Here is a 22,149-nt window from a genome sequence, read left to right as displayed (position 1 = left end):
ATCCCAGGGTTTCCCACTTGGAAGTTTGGAAGCAGACGGATCCCAGGGTTTCCCCACTTGGAAATTTGGAAGCAGACGGATCCCAGGGTTTCCCCACTTGGAAATTTGTCCACGGAAAGGTCTCTCCGAGCGCATCCGACGCCCCCGGAGAACGTCAACCCTCCCAGGAAAAGCCCCAGGTCCCACCCCCCTCTCGCTTTCCTCTCCCACAAGGCTCCTTTTCTCCAATTTTTCCTTCCTCATCCCGACGCTCCCCGAGGGTCACTCGGCGCCGGCAAATCACGGGACAAAGAGGGGAATTTTTTTCCGCCTGGAGCAGCAGGAAAAACGTCCCAGGGGAAGGGAATGTGAATCTTCACGGCGCCCTCCGACCCCAACCATCCCGCGACTCCCCGATCCCACGAAATCCACGGAAGTCGGAGGCGGCACTTTGGGTTCAGCGCCCGAAATCCGAGCGGGAAAAACCTCCTCTCCCTCCCGAAAAACGAGTCGGATCCGCAGCTCGGGAGAGGCGGCTCGTTTTCCCGGGAGAAGGGTCATTTCCCGGGAGGTTTTCCCACCCCCGGGACCCCGCGGGGACGGAACGATCCCAAGTGGAACGATCCCAAGGTTGTCCTGCCCCGCTCCGGTTTCTCCCCACGGGAAGGAGCCCCTCAAACAAGGACCAACCCCCTGGAAAGGCCGGAACATCCCCGCTCCCGGGATCCACCCAAACTCTCCCGGAGGTCGGTTTGAGGGTGGAAGCGAAGCTACAAAAGGCAGCCCAGGGAGGGGAAGGGCGGGAAGGAGGCCCGGAAAAGCGGGAATTCAATGCCCACGGAGGGTCACTCGGCACCGGCGAATCACGGGACAAAGAGGAGGGGAATTTTTTTCCGCCTGGAGCAGCAGGAAAAACGTCCCAGGGGAAGGGAATGTGAACTTTCACGGCGCCCTCCGACCCCAACCATCCCGCGACTCCCCGATCCCACGAAATCCATGGAAGTCGGAGGCGGCGCTTTGGGTTCAGCGCCCGAAATCCGAGCGGGAAAAACCTCCTCTCCCTCCCGAAAAACGAGTCGGATCCGCAGCTCGGGAGAGGCGGCTCGTTTTCCCGGGAGAAGGGTCATTTCCCGGGAGGTTTTCCCACCCCCGGGACCCCGCGGGGACGGAACGATCCCAAGTGGAACGATCCCAAGGTTGTCCTGCCCCGCTCCGGTTTCTCCCCACGGGAAGGAGCCCCTCAAACAAGGACCAACCCCCTGGAAAGGCCGGAACATCCCCGCTCCCGGGATCCACCCAAACTCTCCCGGAGGTCGGTTTGAGGGTGGAAGCGAAGCTACAAAAGGCAGCCCAGGGAGGGGAAGGGCGGGAAGGAGGCCCGGAAAAGCGGGAATTCAATGCCCACGGAGGGTCACTCGGCACCGGCGAATCACGGGACAAAGAGGAGGGGAATTTTTTTCCGCCTGGAGCAGCAGGAAAAACGTCCCAGGGGAAGGGAATGTGAACTTTCACGGCGCCCTCCGACCCCAACCATCCCGCGATTCCCCAATTCCACGAAATCCATGGAAGTCGGAGGCGGCGCTTTGGGTTCAGCGCCCGAAATCCGAGCGGGAAAAACCTCCTCTCCCTCCCGAAAAACGAGTCGGATCCGCAGCTCGGGAGAGGCGGCTCGTTTTCCCGGGAGAAGGGTCATTTCCAGGGAGGTTTTCCCACCCCCGGGACCCCGCGGGGACGGAACGATCCCAAGGGGAACGATCCCGTGCTACAAAAGGCAGCCCAGGGAGGGGAAGGGCGGGAAGGAGGCCCGGAAAAGCGGGAATTCTGGGATACCTGTAGTGCAGGAGCTGCCCCTCGGCGCTGTAATCCCGGTAAATGTCATATTCCTTCTCGAACACTCCGGAAGGCGACGAACTGCAACGAAGGGGGAACAAAAAAACCAAACTCTCAGCCAAAGGAGGCTCCGTAAATTCCAATCACAAACCTCGGAAAACGAGGGCTGGCAAACGCGATTCCGGAAGTTTGGGCCCTTGTCCAAACTTGTCCACCTGCTGAAGTGAAACCCGGAGATACGAACCTGGCTCCAAGAAGAACTGTCCAAGAAAAAGTCCAAGAAAGGACTTTTTGAGGGGATTGTTAAAACCACGTCTTTAACCCCCGTGATCCCTCCGTCCCCCGTGGGATCCCGCTTGAGGAAAAATTAACTCTTTGGAAACCGCAGCTGAAAACTCGTGGAACTCCCCAATTAACAGAGGCCGTCCCCCTCGTTAACGCGTCCGGCCCCGGATGACGTTAAAATGGAGTTCTCGTGTTCAACGAAGCATTTCCGGTTTTCCTGGAATCGTGTCCAGCTTTTATTTTTCAGGACACAAAAATCGGGGAAAAGGAGTTACCGGGAGGACGACGACGACCCCCCGGCGCCTCCTCCGGGATCAGCCAGGGGGAATCCGCAGGGATTCCGGAGCTCCCCCGCTCCAGGTCCCGCTCTCGGGATCCGCTCCCGCCTCCTCGGAATCGGGGATTGTTTCCTTGGGATGGTTCAGCAGGGGGTGATCGACCCTTCCCAAGCCACATTCCCGCCTTCAACCATCCCAAGGGATCCCAAACATCCCACGGCTCCATCCCACGGATGGTCAAAGCCATGGCTGGAAGAGGCGAATCCCAAAAAGCCCCGATCCCACGTCCCCTCGTTCCCGGAAGGGGGAGAAGATCCCACCGTCGACCGACTCCGGAGGCAAATTCCTTGGAGAAACATGGAAAAACACGGAAAATAAAGCACCTGGAGTTTGGAATCTCTGGGCTGAGCTTTGGACTCGGCCGCTCCCAAAGGAACAAACCCTCCCTTGCTCCGGGTTTTTGTCACGGATCCACCCGGACCCGGGATCCTCGGGAAAACGTCGGGAAAAATGAACTTCGTTCCCGGGAGGTTCTGAAGGAACGGCCTAAAAATACCACCCCCTCCCTCCACGAGAAAATCGGGAATGGCCTTAACGGAAAATCGACGTTATCCATGGAAAAATCCCTTTTATTGATGGGAAAATCCCTTTTATTGATGGAAAAATCACTTTTATTGATGGAAAAATCCCTTTTATTGATGGAAAAATCCCTTTTATTGACGGAAAAATCCCTTTTATTGATGGAAAAATCACTTCTATTGATGGAAAAATCACTTTTATTGATGGAAAAATCCCTTTTATTGATGGAAAAATCCCTTTTATTGACGGAAAAATCCCTTTTATTAATGGAAAAATCACTTCTATTGATGGGAAAATCCCTTTTATTAATGGAAAAATCCCTTTTATTGATGGGAAAATCCCTTTTATTGATGGAAAAATCCCTTTTATTAATGGGAAAATCACTTTTATTGATGGGAAAATCACTTTTATTAACGGAAAAATCACTTTTATTAGTGGAAAAATCCCTTTTATTAATGGGAAAATCACTTTTATTGATGGAAAAATCCCTTTTATTGATGGAAAAATCCCTTTTATTAATGGAAAAATCACTTTTATTAATGGAAAAAAAACTTTTATTAATGGAAAATCCCTTTTATTAATGGGGAAATCCCTTTTATTGATGGAAAAATCACTTTTATTGATGGGAAAATCCCTTTTATTGATGGAAAAATCCCTTTTATTGATGGAAAAATCCCTTTTATTGATGGGAAAATCACTTTTATTGATGGAAAAATCCCTTTTATTGATGGAAAAATCCCTTTTATTGTGGAAAACCCCCTTTTATTAATGGAAAATCACTTTTATTAATGGAAAAATCCCTTTTATTAATGGAAAAATCACTTTTATTGATGGGAAGATCACTTTTATTGATGGGAAAATCCCTTTTATTGATGGAAAATCCCTTTTATTGATGGGAAAATCGCTTTTATTGATGGAAAAATCCCTTTTATTGATGGAAAAATCCCTTTTATTGATGGAAAAATCCCTTTTATTAATGGGAAAATCCCTTTTATTGATGGAAAAATCCCTTTTATTGATGGAAAAATCCCTTTTATTGATGGAAAAATCCCTTTTATTGATGGGAAAATCGCTTTTATTGATGGAAAAATCCCTTTTATTGATGGAAAAATCCCTTTTATTGATGGAAAAATCCCTTTTATTGATGGGAAAATCGCTTTTATTGATGGAAAAATCCCTTTTATTGATGGAAAAATCCCTTTTATTGATGGAAAAATCCCTTTTATTGATGGAAAAATCCCTTTTATTGATGGGAAAATCCCTTTTATTGATGGGAAAATCCCTTTTATTGATGGGAAAATCCCTTTTATTGATGGAAAAATCCCTTTTATTGATGGAAAAATCCCTTTTATTGATGGGAAAATCCCTTTTATTGATGGGAAAATCCCTTTTATTGATGGGAAAATCCCTTTTATTGATGGAAAAATCACTTTTATTGATGGAAAAATCACTTTTATTGATGGAAAAATCCCTTTTATTAATGAAAAAATCCCTTTTATTGATGGGAAAATCACTTTTATTGATGGGAAAATCCCTTTTATTGATGGAAAAATCCCTTTTATTGATGGGAAAATCGCTTTTATTGATGGAAAAATCCCTTTTATTGATGGAAAAATCCCTTTTATTGATGGAAAAATCCCTTTTATTGATGGAAAAATCCCTTTTATTGATGGAAAAATCCCTTTTATTAATGGAAAAATCACTTCTATTGATGGGAAAATCCCTTTTATTAATGGAAAAATCCCTTTTATTGATGGGAAAATCCCTTTTATTGATGGAAAAATCCCTTTTATTAATGGGAAAATCACTTTTATTGATGGGAAAATCACTTTTATTAACGGAAAAATCACTTTTATTAGTGGAAAAATCCCTTTTATTAATGGGAAAATCACTTTTATTGATGGAAAAATCCCTTTTATTGATGGAAAAATCCCTTTTATTGATGGGAAAATCACTTTTATTAATGGAAAAATCCCTTTTATTAATGGAAAAATCACTTTTATTAATGGAAAAATCCCTTTTATTGATGGGAAAATCATTTTTATTAATGGAAAATCACTTCTATTAATGGAAAATCACTTTTATTGATGGAAAAATCCCTTTTATTAACGGAAATTGGACTTTATTGCTGTAAAATCAACTTTATCAATGGGAAATCACGTTTGTTATTGGAAAATCAACTTTATTAATGGAAAATCCTCTTTGTTGTTGGAGAATCGACTTTATTAATGGAAAAATCCCTTTTATTAATGGACAAATCGCTTTTATTCATGGAAAAAATCACTGATTAACGGAAAATCAACCTTATTAATGGAAAAATCCCTTTTATTTACGGAAAATCTCGTCTTTGTTATTTGTGCAAAATCATCTCGGTGGAAAATCGACTTTATTAGCGGAAAAATCTCTTTTATTAGTGAAAAATCACCTCCCAGGAATCCCGCCCTCCTTTGTTTTTTGGGATGGAGATTCCCAGGAATCCCGCCCTCCTTTGTTTTTTGGGATAGAGATTCCCAGGAATCCCAGCCTCCTTTGTTTTTTGGGATAGAGATTCCCAAGGAATTCCAGCCTCCCCTGCTCTTGGAATGGAGCTTCCCAGGAATCCCGGCCTCCTTTGTTTTTTGGGATGGAGATTCCCAGGAATTCCGGCCTCCTTTGCTCTTGGGATGGAGATTCCCAGGAATCCCGACCTCCTTTGTTTTTTGGGATGGAGATTCCCAGGAATCTCGGCCTCCTTTGTTTTTGGGATGGAGATTCCCAAGGAATTCCAGCTTCCCCTGCTCTTGGGATGGAGATTCCCAGGAATTCCGGCCTCCTTTGTTTTTGGGATAGAGATTCCCAGGAATCCCGGCCTCCTTTGCTCTTGGGATGGAGATTCCCAGGAATTCCGGCCTCCTTTGTTTTTTGGGCTAGAGATTCCCAGGAATCCCGACCTCCTTTGTTTTTGGGATGAAGATTCCCAGGGAATCTCGGCCTCCTTTGCTCTTGGGATGGAGATTCCCAGGGAATCTCGGCCTCCTTTGCTCTTGGGATGGAGATTCCCAGGAATCCCGACCTTTGGGATGGAGATTCCCAGGAATCCCGGCCTCCTTTGTTTTTTGGGATAGAAATTCCCAAGGAATCCCAGCATCCTTTGCTTTTGGGATAGAGATTCCCAGGAATCCCGGCCTCCTTTGTTTTTTGGGATGGAGATTCCCAGGAATCCCGGCCTCCTTTGTTCTTGGGGACCTTCTCCCACCTCGAGGTGCTTTTCCATGAATAAAGTGGATGTTCCATTACCAAAGGGAATTTTTCCATGGATAAAGGCGATTTTTTTTTTGCGGGAATAAAGGTGATTTTACAGGAATATTATTAATAATTAAAATAACATGAATATTATTATTAATTATTATATCCTCATATACGATTATCAATAAATGTAAATATAGATTATATATATTTATATTTATTCTATATATTAAATATATTTTATATATATTTAATATATTTTTAATATATTTTATTTATATATTTTATATATTTTATATATTATATTATTTTATATATTTATATATTTTATTTATATATTTTTGATATATAAATTTAATATATTATATATATATTATATATATTTAATATATTATATATTTATTATATTTAATATATATTTAATAGGTTTAATATATATTTAATATATTATATATTAAATATAATAAATATAAATATATATTATATAATATATAATATATAATATATATTATACATATATTTAATATATATTATATATAATACATATAAATTTATATAATGATATAATATATAATGACATAATAATATATAACACATAATAAATAATAAAGGATATGCAATAACTACATATTTTATATTATTAATTTCCACTGTTATTCAGGGGATTTTCCAGTAATAAAGTCGAATTTCCATTAATAAAAGGCATTTTTCCTTTGATAAATGGGATTTTCCGTTAAAAAATTGATTTTCCACTCACGAAGATGATTTTCCATAAATAAAAGCGATTTTCCGTTAATGAAGGTGATTTTCCATCAGTAAAAGTCATTTGTCCACAAATAAAAGCAACTTTCCATTAACAAAAGGGGTTTTCCAATAATAAAGTCCAATTTCCTTTAATAAAAGGGTTTTTTCCATTAATAAACGTGATTTTCCCACTCACAAAAATGAGTTTTCTCTTAATAAAAGTTCTTTGTCCATTAATAAAGTTGATTTTCCACTGAGATGATTTTCCACAAATAAAAGTGATTTTCCATAAATAAAAGTGATTTTTCCATTAATAAATGGGATTTTCCACTAATAAGTGATTTTTCCATGAATAAAAGGGATTTTTCCATTAATAAAAGGGGGTTTCCATTAATAAAGTTGATTCTCCACTAACAAAGCTGATTTTCCATTAATGAAAGGGACTTTCCAATAATAAAGTCCAATTTCCACTAATAAGTGCTTTTTCCATTAATAAAGTTGATTTTCCATTAATCAGTGATTTTTACATGAATAAAACCGATTTTTCCATGAATAAAAGGGATTTTCTATTAATAAAATTGATTCTCCAACAACAAAGAGCATTTTCCATTAATAAAGGTGATTTTTCCATTAATAAAGGGGATTTTTCCATTAATAAATGTTGATTTTCCACTATTAAAAGGGATTTTCCAATAATAAAGTCCAATTTCCACTAATAAGTGCTTTTTCCATTAATAAAGTTGATTTTCCATTAATCAGTGATTTTTACATGAATAAAACCGATTTTTCCATGAATAAAAGGGATTTTCTATTAATAAAATTGATTCTCCAACAACAAAGAGCATTTTCCATTAATAAAGGTGATTTTTCCATTAATAAAGGGGATTTTTCCATTAATAAATGTTGATTTTCCACGATTAAAAGGGATTTTCCAATAATAAAGTCCAATTTCCATTAATAAAAGGGATTTTTCCATTAATAAAGTTGATTTTCCATTAATCAGTGATTTTTCCATGAATAAAAGCGATTTTTCCATGAATAAAAGGGATTTTCCATTAATAAAGTTGATTCTCCAACAACAAAGAGGATTTTCCATTAATAAAGGTGATTTTTCCATTAATAAACGTTGATTTTCCACTATTAAAAGGGATTTTCCAATAATAAAGTCCAATTTCCATTAATAAAAGGGGTTTTTCCATTAATAAAGTTGATTTTCCATTAATCAGTGATTTTTACATGAATAAAACCGATTTTTCCATGAATAAAAGGGATTTTCTATTAATAAAATTGATTCTCCAACAACAAAGAGCATTTTCTATTAATAAAGGTGATTTTTCCATTAATAAAGGGGATTTTTCCATTAATAAATGTTGATTTTCCACGATTAAAAGGGATTTTCCAATAATAAAGTCCAATTTCCATCAATAAAAGGGATTTTTCCATTAATAAAGTTGATTTTTCACTAGTAAGAGATTTTTCCATGAATAAAAGCAATTTTGTCCATTAATAAAAGGGATTTTCCATAACAAAGTTGATTCTCCACGAACAAAGAGGATTTTCCATTAATAAAGGTGATTTTCCATTAATAAAAGGGATTTTCCATTAACAAAGCTGATTTTCCATTAATAAAGGTGATTTTCCATGAATAAAAGGGATTTTCCAATAATAAAGCCCAATTTCCATTAATAAAAGGGATTTTTCCATTAATAAAGTTGACTTTCCACTAATCAGTGATTTTTCCTTGAATAAAAGCGATTTTTCCATTAATAAAAGGGATTTTCCATAACAAAGTTGATTCTCCAATAACAAAGAGGATTTTCCATTAATAAAGGTGATTTTCCACTAATAAGTGATTTTTCCATGAATAAAAGGGATTTTTCCTTTAATAAAGGTGATTTTCCAACAACAAAGCCGATTTTCCACGGATAAAGGTGATTTTCCATGAATAAAAGGGATTTTCCATTAAAATAAATTTAATTTTCCAACAACAAAGCCGATTTTCCACGGATAAAGGTGATTTTCCACGAATAAATTTGATTTTCCACGAATAAAAGGGATTTTCCATTAAAATAAATTTAATTTTCCAACAGCAAAGCCGATTTTCCACGGACAAAGCCGATTTTTCCCACCCCTAAAAGGGATTTTTCCCTTCCTGGGAGCGATTTCCCACCCCCGAAGTCGTTTTCCCGAATTCCAAAGGCGATTTTTTTTTCCCCCCATCCGGAATTTTCCCAACCCCGCCCCCGGCAGCTTTGACTCGGGAACCCTCCGGAAAAACAACCGAATCCCAGAAATTCACTAAAAACAACCAACCCCCTCCCTAAATCCCTAAATCCCTAAATCCCTAAATCCCTGAATCCCTGAATCCCTAAATCCCTGAATCCCTAAATCCCTGAATCCCTGAATCCCGGAGTTCCGTTCCCCTCCGGCTCCGGAAGCGGCTCCGGGAGCCTCATCCCGTTATTTTGAACTCCGGGGAAAGTGACCGGGGACGGAAAAGCCCGGAATAGACCCCAAATCCCGGCTCCTAATCCCGACTTAACCCCCCCGCCCGGCAAAGCTCCACCCCCTCAATCCCACCCCGACTCCCGCCCCGGCTTTCCCTGGAATTGCGTCACGGGAACGGCGACGTCCGACAAATCCCGGCCCGATCCCGGGGAGAATCCCCGGAAAAGGAATTAAAATCCACGGAAAGGGAATTAAAAAAGGAACAAAACCCCCCCTCCAGCCCGTTTCACCTTCCAGCCCCGGCCTGGAATTGTTTTTTTCCCGGAAATCTTTGAGGACGGACGGAGGAAACGGGAGCGGAATCCCGATTTTCCTGCCGGGAACGTGCTTTCCACCCGCGGCCGTTCCCGAATATCCGGCCGAGGGAATGAGGAATTTTAACGGCTGGAGGAGCTCGTGGGGCCTGTGGTGACCCGGGAAGGCTTTTCCGACCCCCACAATTCCGGAGGGATCCAAAGGGCGCCATCCCAACGGTCGGATCCCATGGAAAACTCCTCCGGGGGGGGAGGTGGGGCCGGAAAAATCGGAGCCGAAGGAATCGTGGAGGGAGACGATCCACGGAGGGGGGAAAATCCAATGTCTGGGGAATGGTTTTCCCTCTTTTTCCTCGTTGTTTTAGGGAGCCCAGGACCCAGGGAAATTCCAGGGGCGGAATTCCAGGGGCGGAATTCCAGGGGCGGAATTAATTCCCTCCTTTCCCGCTGCCCTCGCTGTGCCACGACCCCGGGACGTGGGGAATTCCAAACTTCCCAGCGCACACGGACGGGTCAGATCCCGTTTTTCCATCCGCCAACACCCCCAAGTCCTTCTCCCCAGGGCTCCTCTCCAGCCTTTCCCCCCCAAATCCAGGGGTTTTTCCTGGGATTTCCCTCCCCCAGACACATCCCAAGGGATGATTTATGGAGGATCAAACCCTGTGGAGATCCAGGAACAGCTGAGCTGATCCATGAAACCCCTTCTCCCAAGGAATGGAGGATCCTCAGGATGAAGACTCTGCTCTCTGCTCTTTTCCTCTCCATCCTTTCCCCCCAAATCCATGTTTTTTCCTGGGATTTCCCTCCCCCAGACACACCCCAAGGGGGTGATTTACAGAGAATCAAACCCCAGGAACAGCTGAGCTGATCCACAAAACCCCTTCTCCCAAGGAATGGAGGATCCTCAGGATGAAGACTCTGCTCTCTGCTCTTTTCCTCTCCATCCCTTCCCCCAAATCCGTGTTTTTTTCCTGGGATTTCCCTCCTCCAGAAACACCCCCAGGGGGTGATTTATGGAGGATCAAACCCCAGGAACAGCTGAGCTGATCCATGAAACCCCTTCTCCCAAGGAACAGAGGATCCTCAGGATGAAGACTCTGCTCTCTGCTCTTTTCCTCTCCATCCTTTCCCCCAAATCCATGTTTTTTCCTGGGATTTCCCTCCCCCAGACACACCCCAAGGGGGTGATTTACAGAGGATCAAACCCCAGGAACAGCTGAGCTGATCCATGAAACCCCTTCTCCCAAGAAAGGGAGGATCCTCGGCACGAGGGCTCTGCTCTCCGCTCTTTTCTTCTCCATCCATGTTTTTTTCCTGGGATTTCCCTCCTCCAGACACATCCCAAGGGATGATTTATGGAGGTTCAAACCCTGTGGAGATCCAGGAGTAACTCAGTTGATCCACAAAACCCCTTCTCCCAAGAAAGGGAGGATCCTCAGGACGAAGACTCTGCTCTCTGCTCTTTTCCTCTCCATCCTTTCCCCAAAATCCACGTTTTTTCCTGGGATTTCCCTCCCCCAGACACATCCCAAGGGATGATTCATGGAGGATCAAACCCTGTGCAGACCCAGGAGTAGCTCAGCTGATCCACAAAACCCCTTCTCCCAAGAAAGGGAGGATCCTCAGGATGAAGACTCTGCTCTCTGCTCTTTTCCTCTCCATCCTTTCCCCCCAAATCCATGTTTTTTCCTGGGATTTCCCTCCCCCAGACACATCCCAAGGGATGATTTGATCCACAAAACCCCTTCTCCCAAGGAACGGAGGATCCTCGGCACGAGGGCTCTGCTCTCCGCCCTTTCCCGCCGGAATTCCCGCCTCGTCCAGCCATCCCCATCCCACCCCCCCCATCAACCCCCACCCTCCCCATCCTGCCCCACCCATCCCCATCCCACCCCCCCATCAAACCCCACCCTCCCCATCCTGCCCCACCCATCCCCATCCCACCCCGTCCATCAAGCCCCACCCCACCCATCCTGCCCCACCCGCCCCACCCATCCCACCCCACCCATCAAGCCCCACCCCACCCATCCTGCCCCACCCACCCCCACCCCACCCCACCCCGCCCATCCCTTACCTCTCCACCTCCTCCTTGCCCAGGCCGTACTGGGGGCCCTGCCTGCCCGCCCTCTGCTCCGGGACCTTCTCTCCTCCTCCTCCTCCTCCTCCTCCTCCTCCTCCCCCATCCAGCTCCTGCTCCAGGGACGACCCCGTGCTCCCCTCCCTGCTGACGTTGCTGCTGCGCCCGGGGCTGTTCTCGGTGGACGCCCGCGGCGACTCCGTGTTCTGCTTCAGGGTCTGCAGCTTGGCCAGGGGGATGATGTCGCAGTTCTGGGGCCGGTGCCAGACGGTCCTCTGGGTGGTGGCATTGTAGTAGTAGAAGCGGGAGGTGTTGGGGTCGAAGAGCTCCCACCACTGGTTCTCGTTGGTGCGCTTGATGCGCACCCCGGCCGGCGGGTCCCACACGCACTCGCCCGTCAGCAGGTTGGCGTACATGCGCTCCCGGGTGCGAGGCTCGATGATCTCCACCCATTCCAGCCTGGAAAACACCCCCGGGGGGAAGGGGGAGAGAGGGAATGTCAGTCAGGAGGTCCCTTCCCATCCCAACTGCCCGGTGATCGGAGATCGAGGTGAGCACCAAGGTGAGGGGAACAATTCCTGCCTCCCCTTCCATCTCCCACTAATCCCACTTTTCCAAGGGTTTCCAAGGGTTTCCACGCGCTCCCGGGTGCAAGGTTCAATGATCTCCACCCATTCCAGCCTGGAAAACACCCCCGGGGGGAAGGGAAAGGGGAGAGAGGGAATGTCAGATGGGAAGGGGAGGGAGTGAAGGTCCCTTCCCACCAGAACTGAGATGGAGGTGAGGAACCGGGGTGAGGGGAACAATTCCTTCCTCCCCCTTCCATCTCCTCAGCTCTATCCCACTTTTCCCCACCAATCCCACTTTTCCAAGGGATTCAGACCAATCCCTGCTTCCCAGCTCCCACGGGAATCCAGCAGCTCCTTCCAAACCAAACCAATGATTCCACGACTCAAGACAGACACGACCCACCTGGGTGAGCAGAACAATTCCTGCCTCCCCTTCCATCTCCTCAGCTTTATCCCACTTTTCCCCACTAATCCCACTTTTCCAAGGCATTCAGACCAATCCCTGGCTTTCAGCTCCCACAGGAGTTCAGCAGCCCCTTCCAACCAAAGATTCCACGACTCAAGGCGGAGACGACCAACCTCAGTGAGCAGAACAACAATTCCTGACTCCCCCTTCCATCTCCTCAGCTCTATTCCACTTTTTCCCACTAATCCCACTTTTCCAAGGGTTTCCAAGCAATCCCTGCTTTTCAGCTCCCACGGGAATTCAGCAGCTTCTTCCAAACTAACCCAAAGATTCCACGACTCAAGACAGACACGACCCACTGGGGTGAGGAGAACAATTCCTGCCTCCCCTTCCACCTCCTCAGCTCTATCCCACTTTTCCCCACTAATCCCACTTTTCCAAGGCATCCAGACCAATCTTTGCTTCCCAGCTCCCACGGGAATCCAGCAGCCCCTTCCAACCAAAGATTCCACGACTCAAGACAGAGACGACCACCCTCAGTGAGGAGAACAACAATTCCTGACTCCTCCTTCCATCTCCTCAGCTCTATCCCACTTTTTCCCACTAATCCCACTTTTCCAAGGGTTTCCAAGCAATCCCTGCTTTCCAGCTCCCACAGGAGTTCAGCAGCTCCTTCCAAACCAAACCAAGGATTCCACGACTCAAGACGGACACGACCCACCTGGGTGAGCAGAACAATTCCTGACTCCCCTTCCATCTCCTCAGCTCTGTCCCACTTTTCCCCACTAATCCCACTTTTCCAAGGCATCCAGACCAATCTTTGCTTCCCAGTTCCCACGGGAATCCAGCAGCCCCTTCCAACCAAAGATTCCACGACTCAAGGCGGAGACGACTCACTTGGATGAGAACAACAATTCCTTCCTCCCCCTTCCACCTCCACGGCTTTATCCCACTTTTCCCACTAATCCCACTTTTCCAAGGGATTCAGACCAATCCCTGCTTTTCAGCTCCCACAGGAATCCAGCAGCTCCTTCCAAACCAAACCGACAATTCCACGATTCCAGAGGGAGATGATCGGCCTGGGTGAGAACAATTCCTTCCATCTCCTCGGCACTATCCCACTTTTCACACTTTTTCCCACTAATCCCACTTTTCCAAGGCATTCAGACCAATCCCTGGCTTTTAGCTCCCATGGGAATCCAGCAGCCCCTTCCAACCAAAGATTCCACGACTCAAGACAGACACGACCAATCTCAGTGAGGAGAACAACAATTCCTGACTCCCCTTCCATTTCCACAGCTTTATCCCACTTTTCCCACTAATCCCACTTTTCCAAGGGTTTCCATGCGCTCCCGGGTACGAGGCTCGATGATCTCCACCCATTCCAGCCTGGAAAACACCCCCGGGGGGAAGGGGGATGTCAGATGGGAAGGGGAGGGAGTGAAGGTCCCTTCCCGCCAGAACCGAGATGGAGGTGAGGAACCGGGGTGAGGGGAACAATTCCTTCCTCCCCCTTCCATCTCCTCAGCTCTATCCCACTTTTCCCCACCAATCCCACTTTTCCAAGGGATTCAGACCAATCCCTGCTTCCCAGCTCCCACGGGAATCCAGCAGCTCCTTCCAAACCAAACCAATGATTCCACGACTCAAGACAGACACGACCCACCTGGGTGAGCAGAACAATTCCTGCCTCCCCTTCCATCTCCTCAGCTCTATCCCACTTTTCCCCACTAATCCCACTTTTCCAAGGCATTCAGACCAATCCCTGGCTTTCAGCTCCCACAGGAGTTCAGCAGCCCCTTCCAACCAATGATTCCACGACTCAAGGCGGAGACGACCACCCTCAGCGAGGAGAACAACAATTCCTGACTCCCCCTTCCATCTCCTCAGCTCTATCCCACTTTTTCCCACTAATCCCACTTTTCCAAGGGTTTCCAAGCAATCCCTGCTTTCCAGCTCCCACAGGAGTTCAGCAGCTCCTTCCAAACCAAACCAAGGATTCCACGACTCAAGACAGACACGACCCACTGAGGTGAGGGGAACAATTCCTTCCATCTCCTCAGCTCTACCTCACTTTTCACACTTTTTCCCACTAATCCCACTTTTCCAAGGGTTTCCATGCAATCCCTGCTTTCCAGCTCCCACAGGAGTTCAGCAGCTCCTTCCAAACCAAACCAAGGATTCCACGACTCAAGACAGACACGACCCACTCGGATGAGGAGAACAACAATTCCTTCCTCCCCCTTCCACCTCCTCGGCTCTATCCCACTTTTCCCCACTAATCCCACTTTTCCAAGGCATCCAGACCAATCTTTGCTTCCCAGCTCCCACGGGAATCCAGCAGCTCCTTCCAACCAAAGATTCCACAACTCAAGACGGAGATGACCAACCTCAGTGAGCGGAACAACAATTCCTGAGGTTTGGATCCCAAAACTGGAGGATTGGCTCCTAAAAACTGAGGTTTGGATCCCAAAACTGGAAGTTTGGATCCTAAAACCGGATGTTTGGCTCCTAAAATCTGAGGTTTGGATCCTAAAGCTCGAGATTTGGATCCTACAAACGGATTTGGATCCCAAAACCTGAGATTTGGATCCTAAAACTTGAGGTTTGACTCCTAAAAGTGGAGGTTTGGATGTTAAAACTGGAAGTTTGGGTCCTAAAAAGAGATTTGGATCCCAAAACCTGAGGTTCGGATCCTAAAACCTGAAGTTTGGATCCCAAAACTGGAGGTTTGGATCCTAAAAACTGATTTGGATCCCGGAACCAGAGGTTTGGATCCCAAAAACTGAGGTTTGAATTTGCTAAAACTGGAAGTTTGGCTCCCAAAACTGGAGGTTTGGATCCTAAAACCCAAGATTTGGATCCTAAAAACAGATTTGGATCCCAAAACCTGAGGTTTAGATGCTAAAAACTGATTTGGATCCTAAAACCTGAGATTTGCATCCCAAAACTTGAGATTTGGATCCTAAAACTTGAGGTTTGACTCCTAAAAGTGGAGGTTTGGATCCCAAAACTGGAAGTTTGGATCCTAAAACCTGAGTTTGGGTCCCAAAATCCAAGGTTTGCATCCTAAAACTGGAGGTTTGGATCCCAAAACCCAGGGTTTGGATCCTAAAACTCGATGTTTGGCTCCCAAAACTGGAGGTTTGGATGCTAAAACTGAAGTTTGGGTCCTAAAAACTGAGGTTTGGCTCCTAAAATCTGAGGTTTGGATCCTAAAACTCGAGATTTGGATCCTACAAACGGATTTGGATCCCAAAACCTGAGATTCAGATCTCAAAATCTGGGGTTTGGATCTCAAAAACAGATTTGGATCCCGGAACCAGAGGTTTGGATGCTAAGAACTGAGGTTTGGACTTGCTAAAACTGAGGTTTGGGTCCTAAAAACAGATTTGGATCCCAAAACCTGAGATTTGGATCCGAAAACTTGAGGTTTGCCTCCTAAAAGTGGAGGTTTGGATCCCAAAAATGAAAGTTTGGGTCCTAAAATCCGAGGTTTGCCTCCTAAAAGTGGAGGTTTGGATCCCAAAACCCAGGGTTTGGATCCTAAAACTCGAGGTTTGGCTCCTAAAAACTGAGGTTTGGATGCTAAAACAGAAGTTTGGGTCCTAAAAACTGAGGTTTGGATCCAAAAACTCGAGGTTTGGATCCTAAAACCAAATTTGGATCCTAAAACCTGAGGTTTGGATCCCAAAACTGAAAGTCTGGATCCCAAAACTTGAGTTTGGGTCCTAAAACCCGAGGTTTGGCTCCTAAAACTGGAGGTTTGGATCCCAAAACCCGGGGTTTGGATGCTAAAACTGGAAGTTTGGATCCTAAAACCGGATGTTTGGCTCCTAAAATCTGAGGTTTGGATCCTAAAACTCGAGATTTGGATCCTACAAACGGATTTGGATCCCAAAACCTGAGATTTGGATCCTAAAACTTGAGGTTTGACTCCTAAAAGCGGAGGTTTGGATCCCAAAACCCGGGGTTTGGATCCTAAAACTTGAGGTTTGGCTCCTAAAACTGGAGGTTTGGACTCTAAAACTGAAGTTTGGGTCCTAAAAACTGATTTGGATCCCAAAAACTGAGGTTTGGATCCCAAAACTGGAGGATTGGCTCCTAAAAACTGAGGTTTGGATGCTAAAACTGGAAGTTTGGATCCTAAAACCGGATGTTTGGGTCCTAAAACCAGAGGTTTGGATCCTAAAACTCGAGATTTGGATCCTACAAACGGATTTGGATCCCAAAACCTGAGATTTGGATCCGAAAACTTGAGGTTTGACTCCTAAAAGTAGAGGTTTGGATCCCAAAAATGAAAGTTTGGGTCCTAAAATCCGAGGTTTGCCTCCTAAAAGTGGAGGTTTGGACTCTAAAACTGGAAGTTTGGGTCCTAAAAACTGATTTGGATCCCAAAAACTGAGGTTTGGATCCCAAAACTGGAAGTTTGGATCCTAAAACCGGATGTTTGGCTCCTAAAATCTGAGGTTTGGATCCTAAAACTCGAGATTTGGATCCTACAAACAGATTTGGATCCCAAAACCTGAGATTTGGATCCTAAAACTTGAGGTTTGACTCCTAAAAGCGGAGGTTTGGATCCCAAAACCCGGGGTTTGGATCCTAAAACTTGAGGTTTGGCTCCTAAAACTGGAGGTTTGGACTCTAAAACTGGAAGTTTGGGTCCTAAAAACTGATTTGGATCCCAAACCCTGAGGTTTGGATCTAAACCTTGAGATTTGGCTCCTAAAAACTGAGGTTTGGATCCCAAAACTGGAAGTTTGGATCCTAAAACCAGAGGTTTGGGTCCTAAAATCTGAGGTTTGGATCCTAAAACTCGAGATTTGGATCCTACAAACGGATTTGGATCCCAAAACCTGAGATTTGGATCCCAAAACCTGAGATTTGGATCCCAAAACCTGAGATTTGGACCCTAAAACCTGAGATTTCAATCCCAAAACCTGAGATTTGGATCCCAAAACCTGAGATTTGGATCCTAAAATGAGAGATTTGGATCCTAAAACCTGAGATTTGGACCCCAAAATCTGAGATTTGGATCCTAAAACCTGAGATTTGGATCCCAAAACCTGAGATGTGGATCCCAAATCCTGAGATTTGGGCCCTAAAACCTGAAATCTGGATCCCGAAATCTGAGATTTGGACCCTAAAATCTGAGATTTGGACCCTAAAACCTGAGATTTGGAATAAAATTAAAGGGAAGGAAATACGGAAAATTAAAGAGAAAAAATAATGTAAAGTTAATAATGAATAATAAATAATAAATAAAAATAAATCAATGAAAGTAAAGGGACAAAATACCAAAATGAAATAGAAATAAATAATGGAAAATTAAAATAAAAAATAGGAAATAAATGGAATAAAATTGGTAAGATTGAGATAAAGAAATGAAATAAAATAGAATTAAATTCATCAAATTAAATAGAAATAAAATGCAGAAAATTAAATGTGATAAAATGCATAAAATTAAATATGATAAAATACATAAATTTAAATAAAATAAAATGCATAAAATTAAATATGATAAAATACATAAAATTAAAAATTATAAAATGCATAAAATTAAAGAGAAGTAAAATTAAGGAGAAGGAAATAGAGAAAATTAAATAGAAAAAATAATCTAAAATGAAAATAAATAAATAAAATGAAATGGAGCAAAGTATGAAAATTAAATAGAAATAAATAATAGTAAAATAAAGAAATTAAATGAAATAAAATATGCACATTAAATATAATAAAATACAGAAAATGAGAGAGAAGTAAAATTAAATGAAGGAAATCCACAGGAATTAAGAGAAAAATATAAAAGGAAAATAAATAAATAAAATGAAAGAAGAAAATACATAAAATTGAATAGAAAAATAACATAACGTGGAAATAAAGAAATCAAATGAAATGGAACAAAACAGAGGAAACTGAAATAAAGAAATGAAATAAAAGAGAGTAAAAGACAGAAAATTAAATCCAATAAAATACAGAAAATCCAAGGGAATTAAACACAGGAAATTAAAGAGAAATTAAATTAAAGGGAACAAAACACATAAAACTAAATAGAAAAAATGCAAATAAATCGATAAAATTAAATGGAATGAAACACAAAATTTAAGTAGAATAAAATAATATAAAAATAAAATTAAAAATTAAATGAAATGAGGTAAAAAATTAAATGGAAATAAATAATGTAAAATTAAAATAAAAAAGAAATTCGGTGGAATCAAACACATAAAATTAAACAGAAGGAAATTAAAATAAAGAAATGAAATGAAAGAGAAGATAATACACGAAATTAAATAGAAATAAAATGAAAGAGAAGAAAAATAATATAAAATAAAAGTAAATAAATAAAATAAAATGGAATAAAATAAATAAAATTAAATAAATGAAAGAAAATGGCATAAAATGCAGAAAATTTAATAGAATTAAATAATAAACAATTAAAATAAATCAATGAAGTGGAATAAAATACGTAACATTAAATAGAAATAAATAAAATAAAAATGAAATTAAAGGCAATAAAATACCTAAAATCAAATGGAAGAAAAGACATAAAATGAGACAGAAAAAATCACATCAAATTAAAATAAAGCAATGAAAGGAAATGGAATAAAATATTGAAATTAAATAGAAATAAATCATAGAAAATTAAAATAAAGAAACTAAAATCAATGAAATAAAATACATAAAATGAAACAAATTTAAAAAATAAAATAAAGAAATGAAATTAAATGGAATAAAAAATGAAAATCAGATAGAGATAAATCATATAAAATTAAAATAAATTAATTAAAATGAATGGAATAAAATATGGAAAATTAAACAGAAATAAATAAAATGAAAATAAAGAAATTAAGGAAATTAAATGGAATAAAATAAGAAAATTAAATAGAGATAAATCATATAAAACTAAAATAAAAAATGAAAGTAAATAGAATCAAATATGCAGAGTTAAATAGAAATAAATAAAATGAAGATAAAGAATTGAAATTAAATGGAATAAAATAAGAAAATTAAATGGAGATAAACACATGAAAATAAAATAAAAAATGAAATTAAATGGAATAAAATACGCAGAGTTAAACAGAAAATTTAAAAAATAGAATACATAAAGTGACATAGAAAGAAATCACAAAATTAAAATATTGAAATTAAATTAAATGGAATAAAATAAGAAAATTAAATGGAGATAAATCACATAAAAAAATAAAAAATTAAATTAAATGGAATAAAATAGGCAGGGTTAAATAGGAATAAATAAAACGAAGATAAAGAATTGAAATTAAATGGAATAAAATAAGAAAATTAAATGGAGATAAATCACATAAAAAAATAAAAAATGAAATTAAATGGAATAAAATACGCAGAGTTAAATAGAAAATTTAAAAAATAGAATACATAAAGTGACAGAGAAAGAAATCACAAAATTAAAATAATGAAATTAAATTAAATGGAATAAAATAAGAAAATTAAATGGAGATAAATCACATAAAAAAATAAAAAAATGAAATTAAATGGAATAAAATAGGCAGGGTTAAATAGAAATAAATAAAATGAAGATAAAGAATTGAAATTAAATGGAATAAAATAAGAAAACTAAATGGAGATAAATCACATAAAAAAATAAAAAAATGAAATTAAATGGAATAAAATACGCAGAGTTAAATAGAAAATTTAAAAAATAGAATACATAAAGTGACATAGAAAGAAATCACAAAATTAAAATAATGAAATTAAATTAAATGGAATAAAATAAGAAAATTAAATGGAGATAAATCACATAAAAAAATAAAAAAATGAAATTAAATGGAATAAAATAGGCAGGGTTAAATAGAAATAAATAAAATGAAGATAAAGAATTGAAATTAAATGGAATAAAATAAGAAAATTAAATGGAGATAAATCACATGAAAATAAAATAAAAAATGAAATTAAATGGAATAAAATACGTAAAATTAAATAGAAAATTTAAAAAATTGAATATATAAAGTGAGAGGATCCTCCAGCGCCACATTCCCACGGGCAGGGACAGTTCCCACCATCCCAGGGGGATCCAACCCCCCTTTGGACACTCCCAGGGATCCAGGGGCAGCCACAGCTCCCCTGGGAATTCCATCCCAGCCCCTCCCCACCCTCCCAGCCAGGAATCCCTTCCCACTATCCCACCCAACCCTGGGAAGCCATTCCCTGTGTCCTGTCCCTCCAGCCCTTGTCCCCAGCCCCTCTCCAGCTCTCCTGGAGCCCCTTTGGGCCCTGGAAGGGGCTCCAAGGTCTCCCTGGATCCTTCCCTTCTCCAGGGGAACATTCCCAGCTCTCCCAGAGCCCCTCCAGGCCCTGGAAGGGGTTGAAACTCTCCCAACTTTTCCTTCGGTCCCTTCCCACAACTCATCCCAAATCCGTTATTCCCATTAAACCCCCCTCCATCCCCCCCTGGATCCCAACTCCGTGGGCAGAACCGGCTCCCACAAAATCCCCCCCGGTTCCCAGGAGAGGGATTTTGTCCGGTTTTCCTTCGTTTCTCTGTTTTTGAGGAAGGGGAAGGATTTGGGATGTTCCTCCTCCCTCCCCAATCCCTTCTCCCAAACTCCCACTTGGCTCCTCGACCTCCCCACTCGGGGGTAATTAACGCTCGTTAAGTTCCACGCCCTTAATTGCGACAGGACCGACCCCAAAAGGGCTCCGCTCTCCAAAGCCCCGCTCGGAATATCCGCCCCTTCCAGGGTTTAATTCCGGATCGGAGCACGGAACAAACACAAAACCCCCGTGAAATCCGAAATCCCAAACCCAAAGTTGATTCCCTCGGTCCCGAGGGGCAGCAATTCCAAGGAAACACCCCCGTTCCCAAGGAAAAGACCCCCCATCCCGGGCGTTGGGAGATGTCGGAGCCGGGATCCGAGGCCTTCATCCCTCGGGATAAAGGAGGACGGAGCAGGTTTGGTGGGGCAGATCCCAGGATTTTAGGGCTCCGGAGCTGTTTTCCAAGGATTCTGCGGGCTGGGAAGCATCTCCAGGATCATTCCAGGCTCGATCCCATCCGGAGTTTCTGGGATGGGAAGGGACGTTTCTCCAAGGCCTTCTCCAGGAGGGATGGGAAGGAGCCCCCAAGGGCGAGGCCGTCCCTCTCCCAGGGATCGTTTGCTCCCGGAATTCCTCCCCCATTCCCGAGAATCCCGGCTGGATTCGGGAAGCGGCCACTCCGATGTTCCCGGGGGAACATCCGACCTCTTCCTGCTTCACCGGGAGCACAAGGAAACCCCCCCCAGGAGGGATCCCAACCAAAACCCCGGGAAAGAAGATTCCCATGGGAACAGGACAGTTGGTTTCCATGGGAATTCCGTTCCCTGTGGGAGCTGGAGGAGCAGCAAAGCTCGGCCTGGAAGCCCCATCGGCTCCATCTTCCCAGGAAAAGAGGCTCTGGATGTCC

The 22,149-nt window shown here is 42.7% G+C and overlaps 1 protein-coding gene across 2 annotated transcripts in view; it reads right to left on the bottom strand.

The window, feature by feature from the left end:
- Window positions 1-22,149, bottom strand: part of ARHGAP39 (Rho GTPase activating protein 39) — a 97,543-nt gene that overhangs the window by 33,629 nt on the left and 41,765 nt on the right. For both annotated transcript variants that reach the window (XM_064678357.1, XM_064678269.1), the window contains exons 2-3: window positions 11,757-12,218; window positions 1,810-1,890 (exon numbers count right to left, since the gene is read on the bottom strand). In XM_064678357.1, coding sequence (XP_064534427.1) covers window positions 1,810-1,890; window positions 11,757-12,218 — 543 coding nt within the window. The remainder of the gene's footprint in view (window positions 1-1,809; window positions 1,891-11,756; window positions 12,219-22,149) is intronic.

Source organism: Pseudopipra pipra, chromosome 1 (assembly GCF_036250125.1).
Source record: "Pseudopipra pipra isolate bDixPip1 chromosome 1, bDixPip1.hap1, whole genome shotgun sequence".
Lineage (NCBI taxonomy): Eukaryota > Metazoa > Chordata > Aves > Passeriformes > Pipridae > Pseudopipra > Pseudopipra pipra.
Note: the sequence above shows the minus strand (reverse complement) of the source record. Positions and strands in the feature narration are given on the sequence as shown.